This window comes from Carassius gibelio, chromosome A21 (genome assembly GCF_023724105.1).
Source record: "Carassius gibelio isolate Cgi1373 ecotype wild population from Czech Republic chromosome A21, carGib1.2-hapl.c, whole genome shotgun sequence".
Classification (NCBI taxonomy): Eukaryota; Metazoa; Chordata; class Actinopteri; order Cypriniformes; family Cyprinidae; genus Carassius; species Carassius gibelio.
The window spans coordinates 10,062,699-10,088,716 of NC_068391.1; the positions used below are offsets into that span (position 1 = coordinate 10,062,699).

The window sequence follows — 26,018 nt, forward strand, 5'->3', positions numbered from 1 at the left end:
GTAAAAAAGGTGTTTTTGTTTGTTTTGCAAGTGTGTCTGTGTGTTTGTGTTCAGTTATTTAAGGCCATTATTTAGCCCTGTTGGGTTGCGGTTGAACTCAAATAACCCTTAATGGAACAGAGATTTGCTGTGTCAAGGATAAATTCGTTTACAGTTTAGGACTCAATGAGGGCATAAAAAAGACAATAAAATCTATCAGAAATAGCACAAGATTTATTACAATAAAATCAGTATTTTTATCTTATCTATGTATATTTTTTATATACTATTTAATTGTAATGGTAAGAATTTTTTTTTTTTTTTTTGTCTTAATGTCTTAATGTCAGTGGTGGCTACCACAGTTTCCTTAGTTTAATGTAGTGGGAAAAATGTAGTCAATATTGGCAGAATAGATCATTAAAGATTGAATTGTAATAATCTATGGAATCAATCAGTTTAAATGAAATGTATATTGTTTAAAAACTAATTTTGAATATAATATATAAAATGAATGGTGGCTTTTAATGACAGTAGTTTATGTAATGGTGGGGAAAACCATATGACACCCTGGAAATGTTGTCCACACCATGGGCATAAATCACATCTAGTTTTATCCAGCGCCGTGAGTCATTTTAATTCCAAATCAAATTTGTAATCACAGCAACAGCCTCTGTGGTTTTCTGTGTTCAAAACAAACGAGTGGAAATGAACTGCAGCACAGAATAAGAGCAGACCCAAGCTGAAGACGTTCCCACTTTTCTTTCAGGTGCTAATTGAATTGGTCTGTTAGACAAAAAAGAGAGAGAGAGAGAGAAACTGCTCGGGCGCATTCCTACGTTAAGCCCAGGGGCATTTTTACAGGGCGTGAGGACAGTGTTTTCAGAGAAAATATGTGTAAGCTCTGATATCTGTGCTGGTTTGTGAATCATATGTTGTGCTCTTCCAGGTCCTGTCAGAAGAGCAACCTGTGACCTGCCGCAAATATTAGCCATAAATAGCACTTAAGAAAACAAGATTTGATTAAAGTGCTTGTGGTCTTGTGCTATATGTTTTATCTGCAAAATGAGAAAGGATGCTATATCAGTAAATTATAGTGAACAATTGAACATGGATATGTGTTGGTGAATGATGTGCACTTATGTTGTTGGAGATATAACTATAAATTAGTAAGGGGGCAAAATTAAGTATAACCTTTTTTAATTCTATTTTACATTTTTATTTGTTTTTATAATTAATCACAGGAAATTAAAGTTTTTTTTTTTTGGAAAATTGGTTTATCACTGTATTTTTAGCTGTTCTGTTCTTGCCATGAATATTCTATTGGTGCTGACATAAAAAAATCACACAAAGTTAATTTATAAAGTTGAGAACCCAAGTTTCTGATAATCCAGTTTACTTAACTTGCCTATAGTTATAAAATAGCACTTACTGGCTGTTTAACATACCAGAAGTTTGTAGCTAGCACAAAAGTTGCAAGCTCTCTAGAGTATTTTGGTTCAGTGGCTGAGACTATAATCATGCCCGCCATGTTTAGCTTCAAACTGAGGACTATTTCTTGCTTAATTCTGTTTGGTTATGTCTGAGCGCATTCATTTCCAATTGAAATAGATGGCCTGTGGAAGCAGATGAAGAACTGTTGAACAAAATCTTTGTAAACGAGAAGAGACAAGTAGCGCATTAGTCCATGCGGTCAGCAGAGTCTAAATGTGTCTGACACCTCTCTCATTGGCACAAGTAGGAGGTTTCAGCACATCAGCAGGATCTAAGCGCTAGCCAAACTCTCACATGACTTGCAGAAGTCTTTTGTTTGGTTCATATTGTCAATAATGTCACAAGATATACATTTGTGTTTGGATTGATATCAGCACCTACTTGTATTAACTTAGAACTTTTCTTCCATTAGTTGTGTACATAAATATCAGAGCACTTCGTTTGCATTGTCTGATGGGGACAAATAAACGTGAATGTGAGTCAGAGTGATTGGAATCTGAGACCAGAACGGCGGCTCCGCCCTTTTGTGTCTGTCTGTCTTTTCCCACTGAGCAAGCAGTGCAGGCTGTTTCTCACAGATGGAGGAAAATACACACCGAGAGTGTGACTATCAGCACCATCACAGGGACTTTTCCTCTCTTCATGGCGTGCTCCTTCTCACCCTAGCCAGTGAGGGGGCCACTGTGAATCAAATGCCCCATGAAAGCTGAGTCGAAGGTTATCTGCTGGTGTAGACACATGATAGTCGGCAGCCTCGCTTTTAAAGCTGCCTCTTTGAAATTCACAGTCAGCACCTTAAATCATTCTGTCCTATCTGTTTGTTCAGTTTACCTACTGATCTACAGTTCTGACTAACAAGGCAAAAGATTTGAAACTTTTAGTCTGTGTACAGCAGATTCACAGCAAAATTCAGATCTAAAGAATTTGAATTAAATTTGCCACACTACACAAGTTGAATTGGAATTGGAAGTGTAATAAGAATTTTTACAGAATTGTAATTTAAATAAATTAAACCATCTATCTATCGTTGTCTGTTGTTCTTTCAATCTATCCTGTTTCTATATAGCATTCATTCTGTTGTTATATAATTCTGTCTAACTGTTGTTCTATCTATTGCCGACTGTCCATTGTTCTATCATTCATTCTATCAATCTTCATTGTATCTATTGTCCAACTGTCTATCGTTCTATTGCTATATGTATATCTTTAAAAACATTTTAAGAATTCTACTTCCTTCCTAGAATTAAATACAAATTGCAATTCTGTGTCCTTTTTGCTGCTGTAATTCAATTCTGAATGATGCAGAATGACGCCCCGAGAGAGTAATTGTGCAGTGATGTGTACCTAACTAATTGTTTGTGCCTAACAAGACCATTGCCGGTGACGACCTTTACAGAAAATCACTGGGCAGCATGCAAGTACTTAGAGTGCACCCGGTGTGACCGTTTCGAGTTATACTTTTAAGATACTGTAATTTACCCACATCAGGCCTCTATCAACAAAATGATCCATACTGACCCCATACAGGCCCTAAAACCAATAAGAGCTGTCTAGCACAGTACAGTCCACTCACCAAGACATTTATCTCTGATAAGAACCAGACCTAGACTATTGCTGCTATGACGAGAGAAGATATTAGCTCCTTCCCTCAGCAGAATTTTCTGGGAATGAGAGCGGTTTACAGGCTCTGGTCTGCTGGGCTCAGGCTGATTGAGCTATGCAGTCCAGGCTTCAGTTGTGGCTGCAGATTGTCTGCTGGATGTGCATATAACGGCAGTGATTAACACGGCCTGTCATCGTGGCATGACGTTGTATGGACAGAGAGCTTCTTTTATGGCGCTGTATTTTGCTGAGTGAATCAGGTTATAAAACTGTCTCTGCTAAAGAGCCCTGCTCTCAGATCTGTTTGCAGACTCCCTTTTATGTATGTTGCCCTCTTGGCCGCATATGTTTCAGTGTTGTCTGTTTTAGTCAAACGTCCTGCTACTGAAAATTGATGGTCAAAGGACAGGCATAGAGGGCGACCGGTCGCAAGGAAATATTTATAGTTATCAGAGCTGTCAATATTGTTAAGTTTAACGGTACATGTAATTCATGTTACATGTAATTCATGTTTTGTTTTTTACTTTTGAAGCTGATAGAAACAAGCAGCAGCTCTCATATGCATACACATGCAACAATACAGATGAATTACCGATGATGAAAGAACCTTCTTATTGGTAGTTTAATTATAATTTAAATCTAGATAGGATGCTCAACAAAGGTAAAGCAAATTACCAGTTTATATGGCAATGTTGTATTACAGAATTATTGTGAATTTCAGTTTCATGTTTGTATTTCATGCATGTTTCAATGGAGTTAAAAATAAAGAATATGAATATAGAATGACAAGTAAAGTGCACAGCTGCGCATATAAATATATTTTTGCATATGTGTGCGTGTGTATAGAGAATATATTCAATATTATAAAATGCATGATCATTTTATATATTTACAAAAATTAATACAACCTATCAATCATAAAATTGAATCCTAATTTATTTATTCAATGTCCACTCAACACCCGGGTCAAAAACCAATTAGATTCCTTCTCACACCAGGCCTTAATATTCAACCACTTTGAGTTGTGCATAATTCACGGAGTGTTAAATAGTGTTGCATGACCTCATATATAGAAATACTGACAGTCAGTCTGTGGATCCTCTTAAAAAAAAGGAACTTCAGGGTGAGCATGAATCACAATAAGCATGCTCACTGAACATATGTCTATCTGCAGGGCTGTTGTCATGGTCACTGTAAACATGGTAACATATTTGTTTATATGTGGCGAGGCACTGTTTTTTGACAGACTATTTCGTTAGGCTCTACCATTCATTTTACTGATCCTGGCCGCTGACTTTAACCTTTAAAAGTTCCCCTTAAACATAACTCACCCGAATAAGCTTTACCACAAGCTGAGTGACATGCTGAATGGACGTCTCTGTGTTCATTGTGTGTAAGCGTTCGATCCCAGATTTCCTGTGGGAATTACACCAACATTTTACAACAAAAATTTAAGAATTCCTCACGCTTTAAAAAATGGGTTGGTGTGCGTGCAATTGTAGTCTCAGAGAGTATTGTGAGCTGGCCAGTGTCTTTCTTTACATTTCATGCTGAATGTAGTGAATCGCCTTTTAAACCTTGAGGTGCCCACAACATGAAAGGCCTCATTGTGACACCAAAGAAATCCTTGTGACAACTAATCACACAATAAAGAGAAGAAAAAACTCTGGCACCTCACACCAGTCTCCCTGGGTTATCTTGAGCGAGCATGACCTTTGTGACATTGATAGGATTTCACACAGACACACACAGACACGCACAAACACATAAACGCAATAATACTGACCTACGCAGTCACACACACGCGCTCACATCCACACAGACGCCTTTCATATGTCTGCGCCTCTGTGGTTTTGTGTGTGTGGGACTGAGCTCTTTGAAGCTGTGAGGATCATCAGGGCAGACATCTCCGTGGTGATGTGCTCTCCTGGCAAAAAAGCTCTGCAATGACCTCAGGATTAGGGTTTAACCAGAAAACAATATTTTTAATATTTTATACAGCATGTAACTCACCGAAAAAAGCATCTATTTTGCGTTTGATGGCTACTGTGCTTAATAAAGTTTGATGGGGCATTAAAAGTATTGCATGCCGGTTATTAATGTCTCACTGCTCTGCCATTGGCTGGATGGTGCTGGAATCAGCCTGGATTTTTCCCAGCCTTTCAATCCAACTGACATTAGCGTCTAAAGTGAGGCCAAACATGTGCTTTCCCTTAAAGCTGGCCTGATGATAACCTCCGGCGCCTTGCACTCAGATGGTCCTATTTTTCCACAAGCTGTAAATAAAATAAATATATTTTTCTCTTTTATACATGCAGATATGACATGTCTGTGTGTGTGTGTGTGTGTGTGTGTGTGTGTGTATGGCCAGATGAATGAAGTGTGTCCATCTTCGTCTTTAAATCTGTCAGAACTGAAAGCGTTTAGAGGAAGTCTGCATAAGCTGGTCACTCAACCCTCACCTCATCATGGCACAGGTGGAGTTCAGTGCAGAGCTCAGCCTTATCAGACCCCCATCTCACTCCCACACAGAAACAAGGGCCATATATATCTCCTTCAGAGCCAATGAAATGGCTCGAGGCTTGCTGAGTTATGTCACGGTATTGTGTTTTCTTGTTATTTAAAGAGGTCTCATGATGCGATCTCAATTTGTGTTGCAAGCTCTTGGTGCATAAAGAAAATCTGTAAGGTGGCAAAGAAGTCTCAAATCCAAAGAGATATTATTTTTAAAGGTTAAGAGTCAAACACTCCTACCTAAAACGACTCGTTCTAACACGCCCCCACATGTCTATGTCACATTGTGGAAAGATTTGCATTACACTGCCTAAATGTTCACAAAAAGAAAGAAGGTGTAACTTTGATTCTCGCTGTTACATGTGGTGGAGACGCTGTGTGTTTCGTTGGGAAAGCTAAACTTTGTTTGGCCTTCCAATAGAGGACAAAACTAGAAATCAGTTGTATTTACAACACTGTTCCAGAAGAGTTCAACTAGTGGTCGATCGATATATCGCTATATAAGATACGTTTTTCTGCTTGGTCGATGTGTTTGAGGAGGGACTTTTATTTTGACGGCACTCCAGACTTTTTACAATTGCTTTTATATTATTAGTAATAGAAAGGTAAACATTATAATACTTTCTAGTTTGCCGTCAGCATTAAAAAAATATGTATCTATATAATTTAAACAAATCTTTGAATGGCTAATGAACATTTAATTTCACAAACCTTGCAAACTTAGTCGAATCCAGCTGTGAGATCTTGTGAAGTGTGCATTTTTATTCTACATGATCGCGTGCTCTCTGTGTGATAGTTGAATGCTTTAAACTGTAAACTCACTGTCTTCCCCACTGTCATATTCATATCATTTTCACTGTGTGCTGTATGTTAAATTAGTGTTACCTTGATTTGTTTGAAAAATATCATTCCAAATGCAGACAAACTTCCCAGAATACTGAGTGCCCTGTTCTTTGATTATAGTGTTTACTTGTTTTTTAATTATATTTTTATTAAATAATTATTTGTGAAAAAAATACTGTCATCTAAAGTGTAAGTATGTTTATTTTACACATTTATTTTTTAATCTATTGTCAAATGATTAAAAATTTCTTAAATATATAAAATATATATATATATATATATATATATATATATATATATACTTCTGACTCACAGTCTGTAAGTACGTTTTTATATTTAAAGGATTTGCCACTGATGATTCAAACGTGAGTTTTGAGCAGTGCTGAGTAGCGCTTGTTGTTTGTCATTTCTCCGATCACAAATGCAGACTTATGTTTATGCAGGACTCACGTCATCACAGTATGGTAAGGGGCGTAACATTTCCCTCATACCCTTGAGGCATTCAGCCAATCATAACGCGCTGGATAGCTGGCCAATCAGCATACACCTTGCTTTTCAGAAAAATTAGCTTTGTAAAAATCAATGCGTTTCAGAAAGGCTGGGCATAGAGAAGCAACAAAAATGTACAATATGTGGAAAATAATGTGTTTTTATTTTACTTTAAACTGCATCAACACATTTCATTACACAAAATAAACAAAATAATGTTGTTTTAGCAACGCCATATGACTCCTTTAAAGAATTAAATGGATAGTTCATCCAAAAATTATGTTGCAAATCTGTAATTTATGTATGACTTTTTTCTGTGGAACACAAAAGTAGATTTTGAAGAATGTTTTCTACTGATTTTGTTTATACAATCTTAAAAATCAAGGTTCCAAAAGGGGGTTTTCGCAACCAAAGAAACAGTCTGGAGTAATTATTTCTTATTTGGAGAACATTTTATTAATCTAAAGAAACGTTTTCCACTATAAATAACTTTTTGTGGAATGGTGGAATAAATGGATATTAAAGGTTCTTCGTGCAACCATAGATGCCAATGAAGAATGAAAGTAAATGGGGTCCAAAACAACATTTTTGTTGTAAGCACACACACACACACACACACACACACACAAAAACTAAAACATTGAGACAAGTTTCAAAATACCTTCTTTTGTGATTCATGGAAGAAAGACATACAGGTTTGGAACAACCTGAGGGCGAGTATATGATGTCAGGATTTTGAACTATCCCTTTAAATTCTGCTTATATCCTTTAAAAAGTGAGTTCAGCTGTTTTTAAACCATCTTGCACACCTGTGAGTACTGAAACCCTGCGGATGGCAGCCATACAGTATAATCTGAAACACCTGGATGGGTTTGTGTTGAAGGAAAACATGGGTTATCACAATCATCTGCCCTGCTGACAAATCAAGCACTGTTTTTGTGCGACAGAGGTATTCTATATGGATCAGTAGTTCAGTAGTTTCGAATTGAACCTGATGCAGTGTCATACCGAGCCGTCCGGCTCTCATTATTGCTTGAGAAATGATGTCACAGGAAACCGGGCTGTCTGACACTTTGACCTTTCCTCCAGTGAAATCTACCAGGTCTCAAATGTCACTCATCATAACATGACAATTGAGAGTCCTGTCCTCCAGCGCTGGAGGTGTGAATGTCAGACACACCGTCTTTCTGCTTGCAATTCAGCCTTTGCACTTGATCCCAAAAAAAAAAAAGAGAGAGAGAAAGGTTCAGGTACATGATTGTGGTTCAGACTACTTATTCTTCTCTTTATCCATTTGAACGGACAGTTGTTCTCATGCCAACCTTGTGGGCAGATGATTAGTATGTACAACATATCGCTAATTCCTTTAAGAAATTCCAGGACTTGTTAGTTTTATTTTGCTCTGTTGTGCGCAGTGTGAGAACTTTGGGTATCTTGGGCATTATCAACATTCCTGTCTATTTATGTCTCTTAGTCTTATTTATGTGCCATATCAGCTTCTGAAAGCCCTCTGAGTTCTAATTTACAGCTTGATGACATCAGGCTCGGATGGCTGAGGCCTTTGGCAGCAATGCCTTAGGTGAGGGGTGGAGCCTGGCTCTGTTTGCTCAACCCTTCTCAGCCTGATACACAGAAACTGGATGAACCAGGATGCTCACTGGTTCTCTGAGTCATGTGATGTCATTTAAGTTCCAGCAAAGGCCTGCGGGAAGCCGTGCCGCGATAGGATCACCACCATGGCTTTGTGTTTTGAGTGTGTGTCTGTGCTCCCATTCTCATTTTGCAGCTCAGACGTCCATAATAATCCCATAAAGGCTATTTAAATGCATTGTGTAGCTTAACTATTGTTGTCTGGATGAGAAAAACAAAAATATCCTCAGTGATGCCCCGTGTGCTTTTGATGAAAGCCCTGTGTGTATGGTTATCTGCTCATAACGGTGGAGAATACGACTCTTATGCTTCCCCCTCCTATTATCGCAAAGCACCTGGATCATCCTTGTTATCTTAGATCTGTGTAATACTCACAAATAAAGCCATATATAACAGCGATGTGCTCTTAAAAGTCTTGAACATCGCCAGTGAATTTCGCCAGTGTTGAGACTTTTCATTTTAGAAATATGGGCAGAATCAGAATCAGAATGAGCTTTATTGCCAGGTATGTTTACACATACAAGGAATTTTTTTAGTGACAGAATGAGGGCAAATAAGGACAGAAGGTGTTCTACACAGTTAGGAGAGAAATAAAAACAGGTTTCGATTTCCTCACTCAGGCACATCGGTGTGGGTGCAGATTCTTTAGTCTGTGATTTCTTAGTGCTGTAGATTTCTCTTGCCATAGAAAATTGCTTTTGAGCTATCAGTCCAACAGCACTGAAACTCGTAACACCTCTCCTTCACTACCTTGGTCTGCATATTTGAATGGCTCATCATGGAAAACTGCACTTGGTGGGACAATATGAATCACTGAAAACCACCTATTTGGTCATCAGCAGAATATGTGTATGATAAGAGTGGAAGTGGAGAGAAGAATGGTGTTGAATGTTGTTGGAGTTGGAGTGATTACAGAATGCACTCCGCTCCACTCATGTACTCCGGTCATCAGAAGATCGTGACATCCCTCAGCTGAGACCATCCTGTTAGCATTTGGCATTTAATCAAGTGTGCAGAGACAATTCAGGGGAGACTCTAAAAGTCCATCATCCATTTTCCGTGGACTGGCTTGTTATTTATGTCATAGACAGAATATTTATGATTCAGATTTATTAGCCTTGACCCGGCGGATTATAACATAGAGCTGTACAATGTCAGGATGGTGTGTGATGAGTGAAAAGAGGCCCCTGATCAATACTGCTCAAGTGCTGTCCATTTAGGTAATGGACACAGAGTCATAACTATCCACTCTGGATGAAGTGCCATAAGGTCACAGGGTGATCCTTTGTGCGAGACAGGAAAGGGATTTTCACCCACGCGCTGAGGTAGAGCGAGAAGTTCGTTCCTGCGTGAATTCCCGGCTCCCTATAATTTAACGCCATTCTCAATGGTTCTCCAACTGTAATGGGCCGTTGAAGTAACGAGAGCATATACAGCATTGTCGTTAATTTGTGAGTCAGTATTTTATTGGTTATTTGCTGTTATTCTCCTTTATTTATTCATTTTTGTTTTTTAAAGCAAATCATATCAGTAGAATTTATAAATAAGTTTGCTGTATAATTTCAGTGAAACAGCAGAACTATTCAACAACTGCATTTCCCCTGTGCTTGAAATTAAAATGGAAATCAAATGCAAAAGCATAACCTGAAATTAAAATGGAAATCAAATGCAAAAGCATAACCTGATAAACAAAAAAAAAAAAAAAAAACTATTTTTTTTCTCTTTGTCTCTCTATGTTTATCCATTTCTTGTGTCTTGTGGAATTTCCTGCTCAGGTAAGAAATAGCACATTCCTCCGTGCCTATTATACTCTGTTGTTATAGAATTGCTATATATAAGTAAAATTAACCAAATAAGTACTGTTAAAAGTACTGCTAATAATTTAATAATGTATAAACTAACAATCTTATTGTAACTTGTTAGCAAAAATCATTTTCTTAAGCAGTAATTTTGCCTTGTTGTCCAATAAAAATATTTAAACATTTTTAAAACAAGATTAGTTTAGAAGCTCAAGAACAAAAAATAATCTTGACTTATTTTTCAACCCAATCCATTTTTTTAAGCATAAATAAAAAATGTAGTAGAATGATTTTTAGCAGTGCGCCATCGTTTCCGCCCTGTCACACATAATGGATTAGTTCATCTAGTCTTCTCAGGTAGAAGTTTACCCTGTTAAACAAAACAGCAAAACACGTTTGCCGTTAGACGACATCTGCAGCGTGTTAGCTCCATTCAGTAAAAACATGTGGAAGCCCTGTAATAAATAAGCAGCCCAAGGCCGCCCGCTAACAATCCCAAGCCCAACAACCTGCATTAGCCATGCCATGCTCTCTGAAAGAATACAATGCGTCTGGAACACCAACCAGCCACAGAGACACGGAAAGCAGATGTGTACTGGCCGGAGGCTCATCTGGCTCCCCTCTCTGAACCTGCGTGATGTGGGAGTTATTGATGGGTAGTCACCGTGTGCCGGCAAACGGTGCGGTCATTAGCAAGGTACTGGTGAGAAAGAAAGAGAGAGAGAGAAACAGTGGGAGGGTAAATGTAGGAGTGTGTGGGAGAAGAAAAAAAACAAGTCTTTTAGGACTCATTCATCAAATAGGTCCACTGAACTCCCCTTTGGACAGAACGAGAGAGTGTGTGAATAAAAATCATGGGTACATGACATACACTCTCTGTCTATCAGTCCTCACTTCTTAGGAGATAATAGATAGTCCTGAAAGAGGGGCTGTGCTTTATGTCAGTAGTCAACTGTTTTGATCAGGGTTATAGAGGTTGAAGAAAGAAGCGCATGTACCATCCTTTGGGACTGATGCTTCGTCCGTCAGAAAACCAAGGTCTTACGTGTCTTTTATAAAAGGCACCCATTTTACGGTGCTGTCTGAAGTTGTTTTCTTTTTGTACATTGTTTGTTTGATTCTTTCAATATATTTTTAAAGCTCTTCCTTATAAAAAATGGAGTCCTCTCCATTTGAAACACATTGTTGTTTAAATTTTGCTTTGTTTCTTGTAGAAATCAGACCTTATTTGCTATTTTGTGGTTTGTGGATTCATCTGCTCTGCTGTTTTAGCCTCTGTGCTAGGTCTTTTTTCTCAGATTTAAATATCAGGGAACTTTTACTTAAATTGAGCTGCAGAATTTAAAGATTGATCTCTAAGGACCAGCATTAGAGCAACTGTTGGGCCAGCTGCCCTCCCTTGGGCCCGTGAAGAGGCCATGAAGAGTTCTTGGCCGCTTAGGTCAGGGTTGGAGGTGTGGAGAGATGAGACTTTGAGCCGAGCCATTATCAGGGCTCATTGGTGCCTCCAGCATTCCCACCAGCCCGAGGTGTCCATCTGAAGAGACAAACTGTCAACGCGGAGGGTCCTTTCATGGGCCGCGGATTAAATTCCCACATTCCAAAGATAAACGCAGGGGTCAGTCCTAAATGTTGCAGAGTCAAATGCAGAGGCATGTGCAGGTCTGTTAACGAGGGAGTGCTAGCTAAAACGCAGATATGCGTATCTCCTTTTCATGTGTCATTGACAATATCTGTTTGTGTCCACCTGTCATGGACGACTTGAAGTCCTCTCAAGGAGGAGTGGGTGTTTGGGGCCCTAGCAGCTTTTTTTTTTCTTTTCTAAATTATACAATATTGAAAGGAACCGTTTGCTCAGAAAAAAATATATATTAGGGATTTCATGTTGTTGTTGTTTTTTTCATGAAATAAAAAAGTTATCTTGATATTGTGGGAGTTTTTTTGGGGGGGGGGGATTTCTTAGCAAAGACGTTACACATTTCAGTCTGCGAGAAGTGCCAATCAACAATACACTTTTTTTATTAAAATTTGTAATGGTTACAAATTACACTCATATTGAGTTTGATTCATTGGCCAAAAATGTTAAACCATAAAACAAACTTGCGATTAACTGATATGATTATTATCATTATTGTGAATTGTTTTGGCCATGATTATCCTGTAGTGAAAATTTGATATTGTGACAGTCCTATGCCATACGATATATAAAAGACCTACATTTAAATTGTGGTGATTTCCCCTCCACCATAGCTATTAAAACATGTTTGCACGTGAGTTTAGTTCAAACCGTCTCTTCACGTCTCTGCAGCATCTGATTTTCACAGTGTGCCACAGTGAAACTGCCTCTGCATGATTCATGCAGATAAATGAATGCTATTGTGCTTATTCATTCTTTTGACCTCTCGCACTCTCGCATACCATCATTCATCTTCAAACGTCCATTCGAGCTCACTCCTAGAGTTTAAATTACTGGAAATTCTGAGCAGTACATGTCACAAACGTGCATGGTGAATCACACCCGACATATCATCCTCAGACTTTCAGCACCGGCATCATTGGCACACTTCGTTTTCTTCGTTTTCTGTTTTTTGCCTGCAGCGACGTGGCATCAGATCAGTTGGTTTAGGAAACATTCACACCTGGAACAGTGCTGTATTGTTCTGCCACACCCGTGAGCAAAAAGAGGCTTCCTCTTCTCCGTCTGGAGTCTGGTCCCATGAGACCGCAGCATAGACCATTGATAAAACACCCGCTTTCTATCTATAAACTCTCACTAGTTGAGCTCATCCCTCTTGCCAGGCTCGGTTAAGACTTTTCCATGGCATAGATTCCTGTTAACTTACGAGCGTATGTGTGGAACATGGCTTATTAGGCGTGAATGGAGGCAGGGACGTGCTGGGGAATGTGTTTGTGTTGGGAAAGCTGCCTGACACTCATTTGTGAGGCAGTGAAAAACATTGGCAGCCTAGAGGTGCCTGAGCCGACTTCCTGGTCTCATATTTCAAATCCTCTTAGATGAGCAAGATGATAGTGCTGTGAAATGGAGATGATTATGTTTACTCTAAACAATGCCTAACAACATGCACAGGGATTCTCTTTAAAGCTAGGAGTCTGTGGCATTCTCTCCTATTTGAATACGGTTTGGGGCGTCACATGTAGTGTTCTCGCCCATTTTTACCTAGCATTACTTGTGGTGCGTTGTTTTTGGTAGACTTTACAGTGTAAACAATCCTTTAAGTCTTTAAATCTCCATAGAGAAAGAGCCATTTATCCTTAACTGTTGAGTGACAAGTATAGACTCAGAAAAAAAAAGAGTGTACTGAAAAGAGAATAAGCTCTTTCTATGCATGCTATGGTGTTTCTTTCAGTCTGCTGTCATTTTGAACACATGTTGGCATTTTCAAGCCCTTCACAGGACTGGAATTCACTAGACCTCTTTTCATTTCATCTGTTTACATTTGGATTTGAGGAAAATAGCTAAACGTGGCATTTGTCCTCATTGAGAGGGTGTGTTTGTCTGCTGGTTGACATGTTTGGTCGAAATGGTGTTAAATGGCTCAGCAGGAGTGGCTGAAATAAGAAAGACCTGGCAACCCACATGTAAGCCTCCACACAGCACAACGATGCTCATTAAGCACTGACAGCATCTTCAGAAAGACATGAAGAGAAAGTGAGTGAGAGACCTGGCAGTAAGAACTCTGTATGGGGTCTGGTCACTGGCATATGTAACTAGTTCCTTTGGCTTGGGAATTTACTGTAGCTTGACAATATATATAAGAGTAGAACTTTGTATGTCCTTTAACGTGCCTTACATATGTTTTGCATTTAAAACTTGAGACTTAAGACTAAGTTTCCCCCGAATGCACTTCAGGAATAAATAAAACATTCAGGTTTTACAGCTGCATCTCCGTCTTGTTGCCAAGCTTTATTTGGAAAGGCCTGAAGGTCCAAAACCTGAGCAGGAAGTCTTAAATTCAGGGATGTGGAGGAGGAGGAGGAATTTGTGCAGCCAGATGGTGCTAAATACTGATTAAACCCTGGATCTTTGAACCCCATAGATCTCTCCAATTAGCCATTGTGTGGAGGACAGAGTGAAGTGGAGAGGGCCAGGAGGGCCCCTGTGAGTCCTTAAGCCCGGCTTTGTCACCTGACACTTCCCCCATGCTAACAGGCCTGCAAGAGTCTCTTCAGAAGACTTTAAAACATTAGAGTGGGTGAACTTCAGTGTGACAAGTGTAGAGGGACAAGAGCCAGCAGGAACAGAGGAATGCTGGGATTCTGCGCTCAATGCAGGAGGAACAGCACCAGTGTGCGAATGCATGTGTCTTTGTGCACTTTCCCTGTGTGGGTGAGAAAGCTCAATGAATGTTTGAATGTTCTATCTATTTAAACTATATATATATATATATAAATACAGTATATAAAATCATATGTACACATGAGGGACACAAATGTCACCAGATCTGTTAAATTGCCCTCATTTTCCCATGCTTAATGTCCCTTTTTAACTTCTTTTTATAAATCCTGACATCTGTCCTCCATATAGTGTCAAATCTCTTGTTAATGCTGACCTGCTTTCAATTAGTTTGGGGAGAAAAGAGGATTAGCTCCGTTTTACCTGCTGCAAGAAAAAAAAAAGCCACATTTATTGGACTGCCTGAGACAGCACTGCTTAAGATCTTTCACTGAGTCCATCAATACTGCACAGGGCGGCTTGCCAAGACCTGTTTCTCAAATAAGCCCATGTACCATTCACACTTGCTCAGAATGCATCCCATGCCTGCCTTTGTGCGTACCAGGCCCCAAGTCAAACACACACACACACACACGCACACACACCTACAGGTAAATCCCACTTACCACCCATCTGTAAACTTCACCCTCCTTCAGTATGTTGACTGTGAGTGATCGCTTCTCCTTCTGGGGCTGAAAGTAATTCATCTGAAGGGTAAATAAACTGGCAAAGCCTTTGTCTAGTTAACTCAAGGTCAGCAGAAATTGCCCAGCAGACTGCTCTCTATACCTGCTAAAAGAAAAATTCACGCTTGATTAAGTAGAAACCTGAAGCCTGGGGAACAAACTAGAATGTTTCCATTACAACACCCTAAAGACCATGCATATTTATCAAATGTTGTTCAAAAGGCTTTAGTGTGCTAGGATAAAGCCTAAAAACCTAAATATCACGACAGCTAAATTGTTCTCTGAGTCATTCTACAACTAAACAAGGATCTGCGTGTTGAGTTCCAGTGTTGATAGACACTCGGCGAACAGCCTTTTGAGAACTCCTGTGTGCGTATTAAGTGCGCACTAAAAACTCAGTAATGTCTGTTGACTGACGCCTGTTCGCACCGTTTTCATGCTTCCAACAGCTTTCTAAGATGCTAAGGTTTGCAGAGCGAGGCCAAGTTGCTATCTCTTTATACATCACCAAATAGTCCTGACATTGAACCAACACAAAAGCTGATGCCCATGCTTTCCTTAGAAATGCATAATAAACAGCTCCCCCACCACTCATGATTGTGCTCATTGAAAATCATCCATTGTTAATAATAGAGCAATTTTAAAAGCATTGTCCTCATTTGTAAGTCACATTGGATAAAAGTGTCTGCTAAATGACTAAATGTAAAACCTGTTTTATTCATTGTAGCAGAATAAGTCTTTATTATGTGGGGTCAAGGAGGCCTTGCTTGCAGGCAAGAGCTGTAATACAGTCATCTGTCCGTTTCCATGTGGGGATGAACATGCCTCTCATTCACAGAGGTTGTGTATAAATACATTGCACTAAGTGTTAGCCTTGCCACCTCCTCTTCTGCCTCCCTCTGTGGCCCTCTTATGCTGTCTGAGGGCCAAGGCCACTCCATCAATCTGTTAAACCAACAAAAGTGGAGGCCTTAGCTGTCTAACAATAGCAAGGTAACTACCACATACCATGGAGACACACGAGACCACAGATCAAATCCGGCACTGTACTGGGATGCTAATCACTTTAGCAGCCCAAAACAGGCCACTGAAGACACAAACATGGATTATGATATTGACAGAGGACATTAATCAGGGTTGACGCCATATTTAATTTGATGGGAATGCAAATGAAGCTGTGTGTGAGCTATAATTGGTTATATAATTTACATACTTTTGCAAACATATTTCTTTTATCCCAAAAAGACTAAAATTATTATATATAATAATTATATATATTTAAAATATTATATTATATTATATTATATTATATTATATTATATTATATTATATTATATTATATTATATTATATTATATTATATTATATTATATTATCAAACAGGCTGTACTTCCATCCTTCATAGCTCCATTTCCATTTAATTTGACATGATAAACAAACCCATTTGACATTGAGTTATGTTCAACTTGGCCTCAAAATGAACATTCTGAAAGCCAATCAAACTCTACATACATTCAGGGAATTTAGCATGACAACACACCAAATATCACTCGTCTTTGTTCAACGAAAACATCTCGGCCTTGAATTGGTTACCATTGCATGGCAGCCTCTAATTCATAACTTCAAAGAATACCGCAGTGTTCCATATTCCATCATATTCCGCTTCATAATCCAGGATTTTATGCTATGATGTCAATCACACAACCACAGCCCATAATAAATATTTTCCTCACAAGGACTTGTTGAACTTGGAGCCCTTGAATGCAGATATAAGAGGAAGCACCCGGAATGAAAAGAAAGCCCTCCCTGCACTAAAAACATTAAGTCCAGTCAGACACGGAACATCTTGCCGCAGAGCAATATATACACAACTCACTGTTTATTAGCTCGATCATGGAGATAAGAAACATCTGTGTCATGGTTCCATCCCTTCATCTTCAGTTGAGACCGAGGCAGGAACTCTGATTTATGGAAAGGTGTTCTTGTTTTACTTTAATCACCTGTCATCAGATGCAGATTCTAAATCCTGCTGATTATACGGGCTGGGGCTGCCCAGACTGCCTCAGTAGAGGGAAAATTAACTTTCCAGAAGGGTTCCTTCCCAGAATCCTATTTGGTGATGCTGTCCGTACAACACAATATGTGGTGCATCAGTGAGCTAATCCTTCCCGGTCGGTATGAGACGAATTCAAATGAGGTCTGAAGGTGTTTCTTGTCCAGAGCAATGAGACCATATCTAGTCAATACCACTGGTGCGACATATGGTACATGCATACAATTTTTCCCCCAGGGAATACATTTTTTTCGTTGCAGACTGCCATTTCTTGGGTGATATGGCACACTGATGATATCAGATAGTTATACCATGGAACTGTTTGATTAGGGATGTCCTGAACTATTCAAATAAATCTTAGAAGCACAGAAGGTTGATTTTAAAGGGATTTCAAATATACATTCTCTCTTGAAGTCAAGTGTAAAGAATTTAAAACATTCTCCTAAATTATGGCCGCATGCTTTTCAGTTATACTCAAAGTTTTCTCTGTCTGTGTGTGTTGCTGTTTGGTGGTTCTCGGCCCTGCAGGGTGCGTTGGCTAATAAAGGAGGCTCTGACAGGGCCGCTGAGGGTTCTGATGAACTGGGTTGGATTGGGGAGATTGAGAGCACCAGGTGTGGGGGGGCTGAGCATGGCATGCTTGGCACTCTGAGGGGGCTCTATGTTTAGATGTTACATTACGTTACATGTGCTGTTTTTTCTGGTGCTGGCGCATTTGTTAAAGTTAAAAAATGCTTCCATGCCAGCCTCTAGGCCACCCTCACTCTCTCTCACTCCAATAATATAAAAACAGCACAGTTTAGTGAGAGTGTGTGTGTGTGTGTGTAATGTTTTAGATGCTGGTGGTCCTCATCATGGGATGCTGATGTGCCTCTGTCTCCACCAGGCTGCTTACCCAGCTTTTTAGTCAACCAGTTTGAAATAACAATATACATTTTATAGAATAACAACTGGGTAAATTAGGTAACACTTTAATTTAAGGACCATTTCTCACTATTACTAGCAGCTTATCAGCATGCATATTAATAGCACTTTGGCTGTTTATTAGTAAAAAGCACATATTAATGCCTTATTCTGCCTGACAATATTTTAGATCTCTTAATCCTTCCCCATAACAGCTACCTAACTAACTAAATATTAAAAATTAGGAGTTTATTGAAGCAAGTCATAGTTAATAGTCTCTAGTGAGAATTAGACCTTAAAATAAAGTGTGACCAAAAATGGTTACATTTTAAATGAGAATGTTTTTCTTATTTAAAATGTAATTATTTAATAATTGTATTTAATAATTAAAATATTTTATGTGTAATATTTTAGCATAAACAATTAATATATATTTACATTAGGCTTTATGTGCATGTGTTTATATAGACCTCTGTTCAAAAGTTTGGATTTATTTATAACAAATTGGTACATTTATTCAAGAAGGATACATAAAGTAGCTGTAAAGACATTTATAATGTTACAAAAATATCATGATGCATCATGAAAATATTAGCAACAAAAATGTTACATAGCACAGCAGTTTACAAAAATAATTATAGGAAATCTCTCCTCAATAGAAAATCAGAATATTAGAATGATTTTTATGTGACACTGATATAATGGCTGCTGAAACTACAGTTTTGCTATCACAAGAAGAAAATACACATTTATTTGAGTATGTTATTGTTTATTTCTTTATTACTTTAAATATGGGTCATGTAAATCAGAAATTTAGCCTGAGTAGTGCTTCCTTATGAGCAACTAGTTGTCTTTTCAGGGAAGCCAGACCTTCTTTGCCCACTCTTTTCTCTCTTCTTGTATGGTCTCACAGCGCTATGCCACACTGATGATACATTAAAGTGTAACGTTCTGGGAACACACCGTGGTAATACTCCCACACAGAACTTTAATAGGATATAAACAAAATGTGTTGTGCTCTAGACTATTTTAAGTCACCCGTAAATCAGAGGGAGAGCATTGTTGACAATTAGCAAGAGTTGCTGATTGAAGCCCGGTATTGTGGCTTGCTAACTGTTTCTCCTCTGCTTTTAATTGATTCAACGCTGTCTCGATTGGGTGCAGAGCAGCTTTGCCCAAGGCACTGTAAAACGACCCGGGCAGTTCAAGGCGCGCAATGGCCCCTCTGGGAGAGGTCAGATCTCAAGCCTGCTGTGGAAGGCAGGTTCATGTTTACTTAGAAGTCCCGACTCTTATCCTTTCCTCTCTCTCACTTGTGCTGCTGAGCTGTTGCTTGTTTGTTTTTCTCAACAAATAATCTGTTCTTTGCATTTGTTTGTTTGGTGAATACATTTTATGTTACACACTCACTAGATGAATGACCCCAGGGTCAAACTGTCATTCTATTCGTTCTTTTTTGAATATGGATTCCTTCATTAATAATGGCCGATCCATGACCCTAGTTCTGACCTCACGTGGTCTCAATGTTGCATTAAGGCCACTAGAGTATATTTGGTGCCAAGCACTCATGTCAGTCTAGTTATTTGAGAACTGTAAAGCATCTACTCAATTGCAGCAGTAAAGAGGATCCACTCAAGATAATGAAATTTTCAATCTAAACAAGCATGTTATTTATAAGTAGTATGTCTGCTGCTTGCACTCATCCATGAAGTTCACAAGGCCGCAGGGTGTCCCATATGTGACCTTTCGCCAAAGCATTAAAACAGACTGTTCTAGGGTTGGCTAAAAATGTTGATTTTCTCATTCTCTATACTGATTCTTAAAGGGACAGTTCACCTTTGAATAAAAAAATCTGTATTCATTTGCTCACCCTCATGTCATTCCAAACCTGTATGCTTTTTTTCTGTGGAACAGATAGAAACGATAAAGCTTTTGTTCTGAAGGAGGTTTAGAATGACATGAGGGTGACTAAATGACCACAGAATTAATTTTTAACATTTATGTTTACGTTTTTCAACCAGTGTAACCCGATTCCGCCAAAAATGACACTGACAACACTGAGCTTTTTTTTTTTCATGTGTAACCAAACTGACATTACTGAAATATACCCAAAAGAAATCAGAACTCAATTCTTAATGAATCAAAACCAGAATCAAGTGATTGTGAATGCCAGATATGAAGGTCATTCATTTCGATACATTTGTTTGAAGTGAAATGAAAGTGACATTCAGCCAAGTATGGTGACCCATACTCAGAATTCATGCTCTGCACTTAACCCATCCAAAGTTTACACACACACTGGTAATGGTACCTAAGTCATGCTATTGCCAGCCTGAGATTCAAACCCACAACCCTAGGGTTAGGAGTCAAACTCTCTAACCACTAGGCCACAACTTCCCTTCCCTTTGTGTGTGTTTATGAACCCATAGGATTAACCAAAGGATAGTCCTATTCTTTGATGAGTGACATATACCATACAGCACTCCACTAATCACAACATCACAAGAGCGGAACGATTAAGCTATGGAATCGTGAATATTTTCCACATATCATAATTGTTAGACAGGTAACAATCTTATTCAAGACAGGTAGTCCCGTTCTCACTCACTCATGATCGGTTACTTTCTTAAACCACATATCCATCCACAAATATCTACCTAAAACCTCAGCCTTATTTTCTAATCTTCTGCTGAATGTTCTTTGCCAATGTTTCTGAAATATGGACATGCCTCCCACAAACATCAGTATGTTTTTAATGTAGAGAACCATATATTCTCTACAAGAAAATTTCACAAGGAGTATTTTCCATGGGAAACTCTCTCTTATATGCATTTTTTCTCCCCTCTTTCACCTTCATCCATCTTTTGAGGCGTTTGCCAAGCCAGCACAGCTTGAAGTCCTGGCAGGCCATTGTTTGTCTGTGATGTTAATGCTTCTGGGCAGACATTCTTTTGGAAGGGGTGAATGAGTGATATCTGAGGCGTTGGGAGATGTACTGTTGCCTCCCCACTGAATGATAGGAAAACTGCTCCACGGCTGGCCCAAGAGCTGTAACCCGAGGAGGAGATCCTCCATCTGTGCCACTGTGAAAGGCCTGGAGGGCTCAAGGCTTAGCTGACCCACACCCCGGGATTCACGTCAATCATTGCCTCAAGCACGCCCTCTGCAGGAATTGTAAGGTGGTGTGTCTAAAGGGATAGTTCACCCCAAAATTAATCACCCTAATGTTGTTCCAAACCTGTATGACATTCTTTCTTCTAAACACAAGATATTTTGAAAAAGGATTTTGTCCATACAATGAAAGCCGATGGGGTCTACTGGGTGGGGTCTATTGGGTGTTCCATTGAAGAAAGAAAATCACATGGGTTTAGAATGTTGGAGCATTTGAATTTGGTGAGTTTTCCCTTTAAAAACAATAATGCTGTTTTGTCCAGAGGCATGTCTATGTCAGCTTGATATTTTTTTGCCCATTTCTTCAGTTCTAGGGAAAATAAATGCCAGCTTTCTCAGAGTTCTTTTGATTTAATTGGCTTCTATTGGAAATTCTTGAGTGAAGAGCCTCCTTCATTTTTCATTCCATTGTTAAGTCTGAAGAATCTGACCTTGGGATGAACCAACTTTAATAATGTACTCCATGAGCCCACTGCCTCCTGGTGTCCTGCCTTTCTTTAGACTCAGGTCTGCCCCGGTCATCACCCATAACCCTCTGTTTGAACATGTAGAGAAAGAGCGATGGAATCAACTGAATAGCAGGATTATCGTTATGGGAGGTTTTTGTTGTAGGACTTGTTCTGATGCAGCCTTGTGCCATGTTTGTGTTAGTAGACTTGATAGAAACAGCTAATGAGCTACTTTTTTAATCCTAATGATGAATTGGCACAGCATTGTGTGGTTTATTGACCAGCTGGCCCATCGCTCTTCAAGCACATGAAAGAAAGACCAACATTGATGAGCTGTTTGTCTGTTATTGGGTTTAATGGGGTCAAATCTCTTTATAACCCACTGGAGCTCATCTGATACACATTGAAAATAAAATGCTGAGGTGGCTTTTGATTTAGAGGCCACATAAGAATATTATAAAGTAACACAATGTGACTCAATCCTCTCACTCATTGATTTTTCTGACACGGACATAGAAAAGCTCTCTGTTGCCTTTAGGTGGTGTTGTCCAGAGAGATTATATGTTGTTGTCTGGTCTTTAAACTTTGTGACCCAGGGGAAATAGTTATTTGGTATCCTCTAGCGAAGATATTTCACATGATCGATAGGTGAGATTTCACATTTCACAGTGTATTCATGTGCTTGGCAGATGCTTTTATTCAAAGTAACTTACAGTGTATTGAAGATTCACTTTTTTTTTTCATCAGTTCACGTAAAATGAACCCATGACCTTTGTGTTGATAGCCATGACTTTACTATTTTGTGACTAATTTAGAGCTTAGTTTAAGAAGATGAATGAAAAAAGGGTGACACTCTAAAGTAATGGCCATTTTATTTACAATAGTTAATGCATTCTGCATCTGAACTAGCAATGATATTACAACAGATAATGTTCATTTACCAATATACTGTTTGTTGTCAATTCATGTTTGTTCATAATACGTTAAATAATCTAAAATTACACTACAGTTCAGGAAGTGAATACAGAAAGGATACATTAAATTCTTCAAAAATGATATTTGTAATGTTATAAAATTAAAGCAATTATGTTCTTTTGAACTTTCTATTCATTAAAGAATCCTGCAGAAATTATATTAATATTTCTACAAAAATATTAAGCAGCTCAACTGTTTAACTGATTTTAAAATAATAATAATAAATAAATAATCTTCAGCTCCAAATGAGCATATTATTGAAGGATCATGTGATACTGACTTAAGACTACAGGAATGTCTCCTGAAAATCTGCTATTACAGGAATAAATGAAATTTTTAAATACTGTAAAATAGAAAACCATTATTTTTGTTAATCTCACCACCCCAAACTTATGGTTAAACAAATGGTTTTGAATAATTTGAAATGTTAAATATTTGGTGGTATATATAAAATTGTAATTAACCAACAATTATAAATGCTAGTTCATTAAAGCTAATGCATTAGTGTTAAATTAATCACCTTATTTAAATGTGTTTTTCTTGTTTTGTAATGTTTTCCATGATCCTGTGCTCTGGACACCAGTTTTTTTTTTTTTTGAACACTAGACTGAATCATTCCTCTTTAAAAGATGACAGTCATTTAAATCAGGAAATAGCTTTGTTTTTGCCGGTGCCCAATGACAAAGTAAAAAGATGTTTGCATGTTACACACTTTCAAATACCAGATTTTGAGCTGGAAACATTGGCCTGCGTGATCACTCAGGATTTCTCACAGCTGAGATTTTGTTTTCCATTCAAATGATATAGCTCCCAAGAGTAATAAACAATAGTTGTTCAAAATAGCCCTAAACTGCTTGCAGATTTTGAGCAGCATCTATATGCATCCACACACACACACACACACACACACACACACTCTGCCAAACATGCATACACACTCATACACGCACACACAAACCACCGCCAAGCCGGCCAAACCTACAGGGAAACTCCGTATTCCAGCAGTGTGTTGAAAATCCACATAATGATAATCAGATAGGTCTCGATCTCCATCTGCTCTCAATAGTCTTTTATTGTCCGTAATGAGTGGAAATCTTTGTGTCAGCTTGCCCAGCTGTGCTTCTGTCCACAGCAGGATTGCGATGCTAACCTCACATGAGCCTGGAAGCTCATCTGACTCTCCCCAGGGTTCCTGCTGGGTGTCCACTATCTTACACCCTGAAAATTCCCACCGAATCCTGGGCGTCCTCCACATTTAATCCGTGTCGCCAGCCCACAGTCACGTTCACTCATTTTTGTTGTAAATATGATATTATATTTTTTGCAGTGCCTATAAACATAGCTGACCTGAGCATATCCATCTTCACTAAACACTTATGGAGCCTATGGGAGTCTATGGTTTTTAAATCACTTTCTTGTCTAAATGAAGTCGCACACATTCCATTGACATTCACATTTGGTTAGATCCTCTAGAGGTCATCTCAATTTAAAATAAACAAGACATAAATCTGGAATAGTTGGCCGTTTTGGCACAAGTGATGCACATTTTTTTCTTCTAAAACATTCCTCGGAGTGCCATATTTCAAGCTGTCATCTCTGGCCCATGGAAACCCATTCTTTCAGGCGTATTTAAAGCATCCACGTCAACGACAGGATTATGAATTTTCCTCGTGCTCCTCAGTGAGCCCTAGCAGACTAAGATCGGATGATTTACGTGCTTTCACATTTGCGGTAATTGCTCTCAAATAAGTGGCTTCCTCCAGAACTGGCCTTTCTGTGAAGTAGGGGCTCGATGGCTCGTAAAACATACGAATGAGAGTAACTCAATCGTTAATATTTCATCTCGTATATACTCACTGCGGCCTCTCGCTTTTCTTTTTGTCACAGGTTCTACCGAGGAGACTACCACATTGATGTATGCATCAATGATTATTTGGACGTATACTGTCCCCACTACATTGACACAGTCCCTGAGGAGAGAATGGAGCGCTACGTCCTCTACATGGTCAACTACGACGGCTACAGCTCTTGCGACCACACGGCAAAAGGTTTCAAGCGTTGGGAGTGCAACCGGCCTCGCTCGCCCAACGGGCCGCTGAAGTTCTCTGAGAAGTTTCAGCTTTTCACACCATTCTCACTAGGATTTGAATTTCGGCCAGGCAGAGAATATTACTATATCTGTGAGTATCATGTTGATTTTTCGTTCTTTTTTTTTTGTGCTGAAGTGATTCGTACCTCAATAATGTTTTATGATTTCTCTATCCAATAGCAGATGCTGTGCATGTTAAATAGATTTGTTAGATTGCATTTCGGTTTATATATGGAAAAGGTTGCATTGCCTGAAAAAAAGGATGTTGTATTAGCGTCCTCACGGAGGATAAGACAACTCAAGTCTTTCATGTAATGGTATAATTTTAAGGCAAGTATCTGATTACGAACATTACGGAAAGGAAGTCATTGCCAAGTATGAATTTGTTTTTCAGGAGTCTTGGCAAACAGGCTATAAGGGAAACGTGAACCTCAGGAAAAAACATCTTGGTCTTCCTCTAAAGAGTCTTTGTTGCAAACTCCTAGTCTCAGCTTTCGTTTGCTCGTGAGAGGGCTCTTAAAAACAAGCATCTAAACCCATGTTTTTACAACTGGAGTCAGATCCCTACAGGGTGGGAGTGGGAAGACAAAATAAGGCACAGGAGTGGTCCGACTGCTCGGACTGCTTAGGGCCATGATGGGTTCATTTATGCAGGCGCACACAGGAGATGTGGAGCATTTGATTTGGCACTATCTGCCCTGATGATCTGACAGATCTCATGGGCACATAAAACGATGGACATGTTTGCATGAGATGTGAAAGGAAGGAATAGAAGAATGAAGAATGGGGAAGTGGTAGCAACAGTAGATAAGTAAATGGAGACTGAGAAATAAAACACAGATTGGAATGCACAGAATATAGCACTTAGGGGTTAGATCCCAGCAGGAGATATGGATGTTTTGCATCAGTGTGGGTGTCTATCTGAGATGTTGCAACATAGTAAAATGGACTTTTTTCCCCGAAGGCTTGTGAGTAAGAATAATAGGATGGGAAACATCTCGACTGAAGTGATGGAGTTGTCAGATAATATGAGGGGTTTTACAGGAAAACAAGGATTCAGAGCGCACACGTCTCGCTCCTGTGTGAATCAGT

General features: G+C 38.9%; 1 protein-coding gene across 1 annotated transcript in view; it reads left to right on the forward strand.

Annotated features, from left to right (window-relative positions):
• efna5a (ephrin-A5a) overlaps positions 1 to 26,018 on the forward strand; it is a 54,880-nt gene that overhangs the window by 14,327 nt on the left and 14,535 nt on the right. The window contains exon 2 of the mRNA XM_052537828.1: positions 24,725 to 25,017. Coding sequence (XP_052393788.1) covers positions 24,725 to 25,017 — 293 coding nt within the window. The remainder of the gene's footprint in view (positions 1 to 24,724; positions 25,018 to 26,018) is intronic.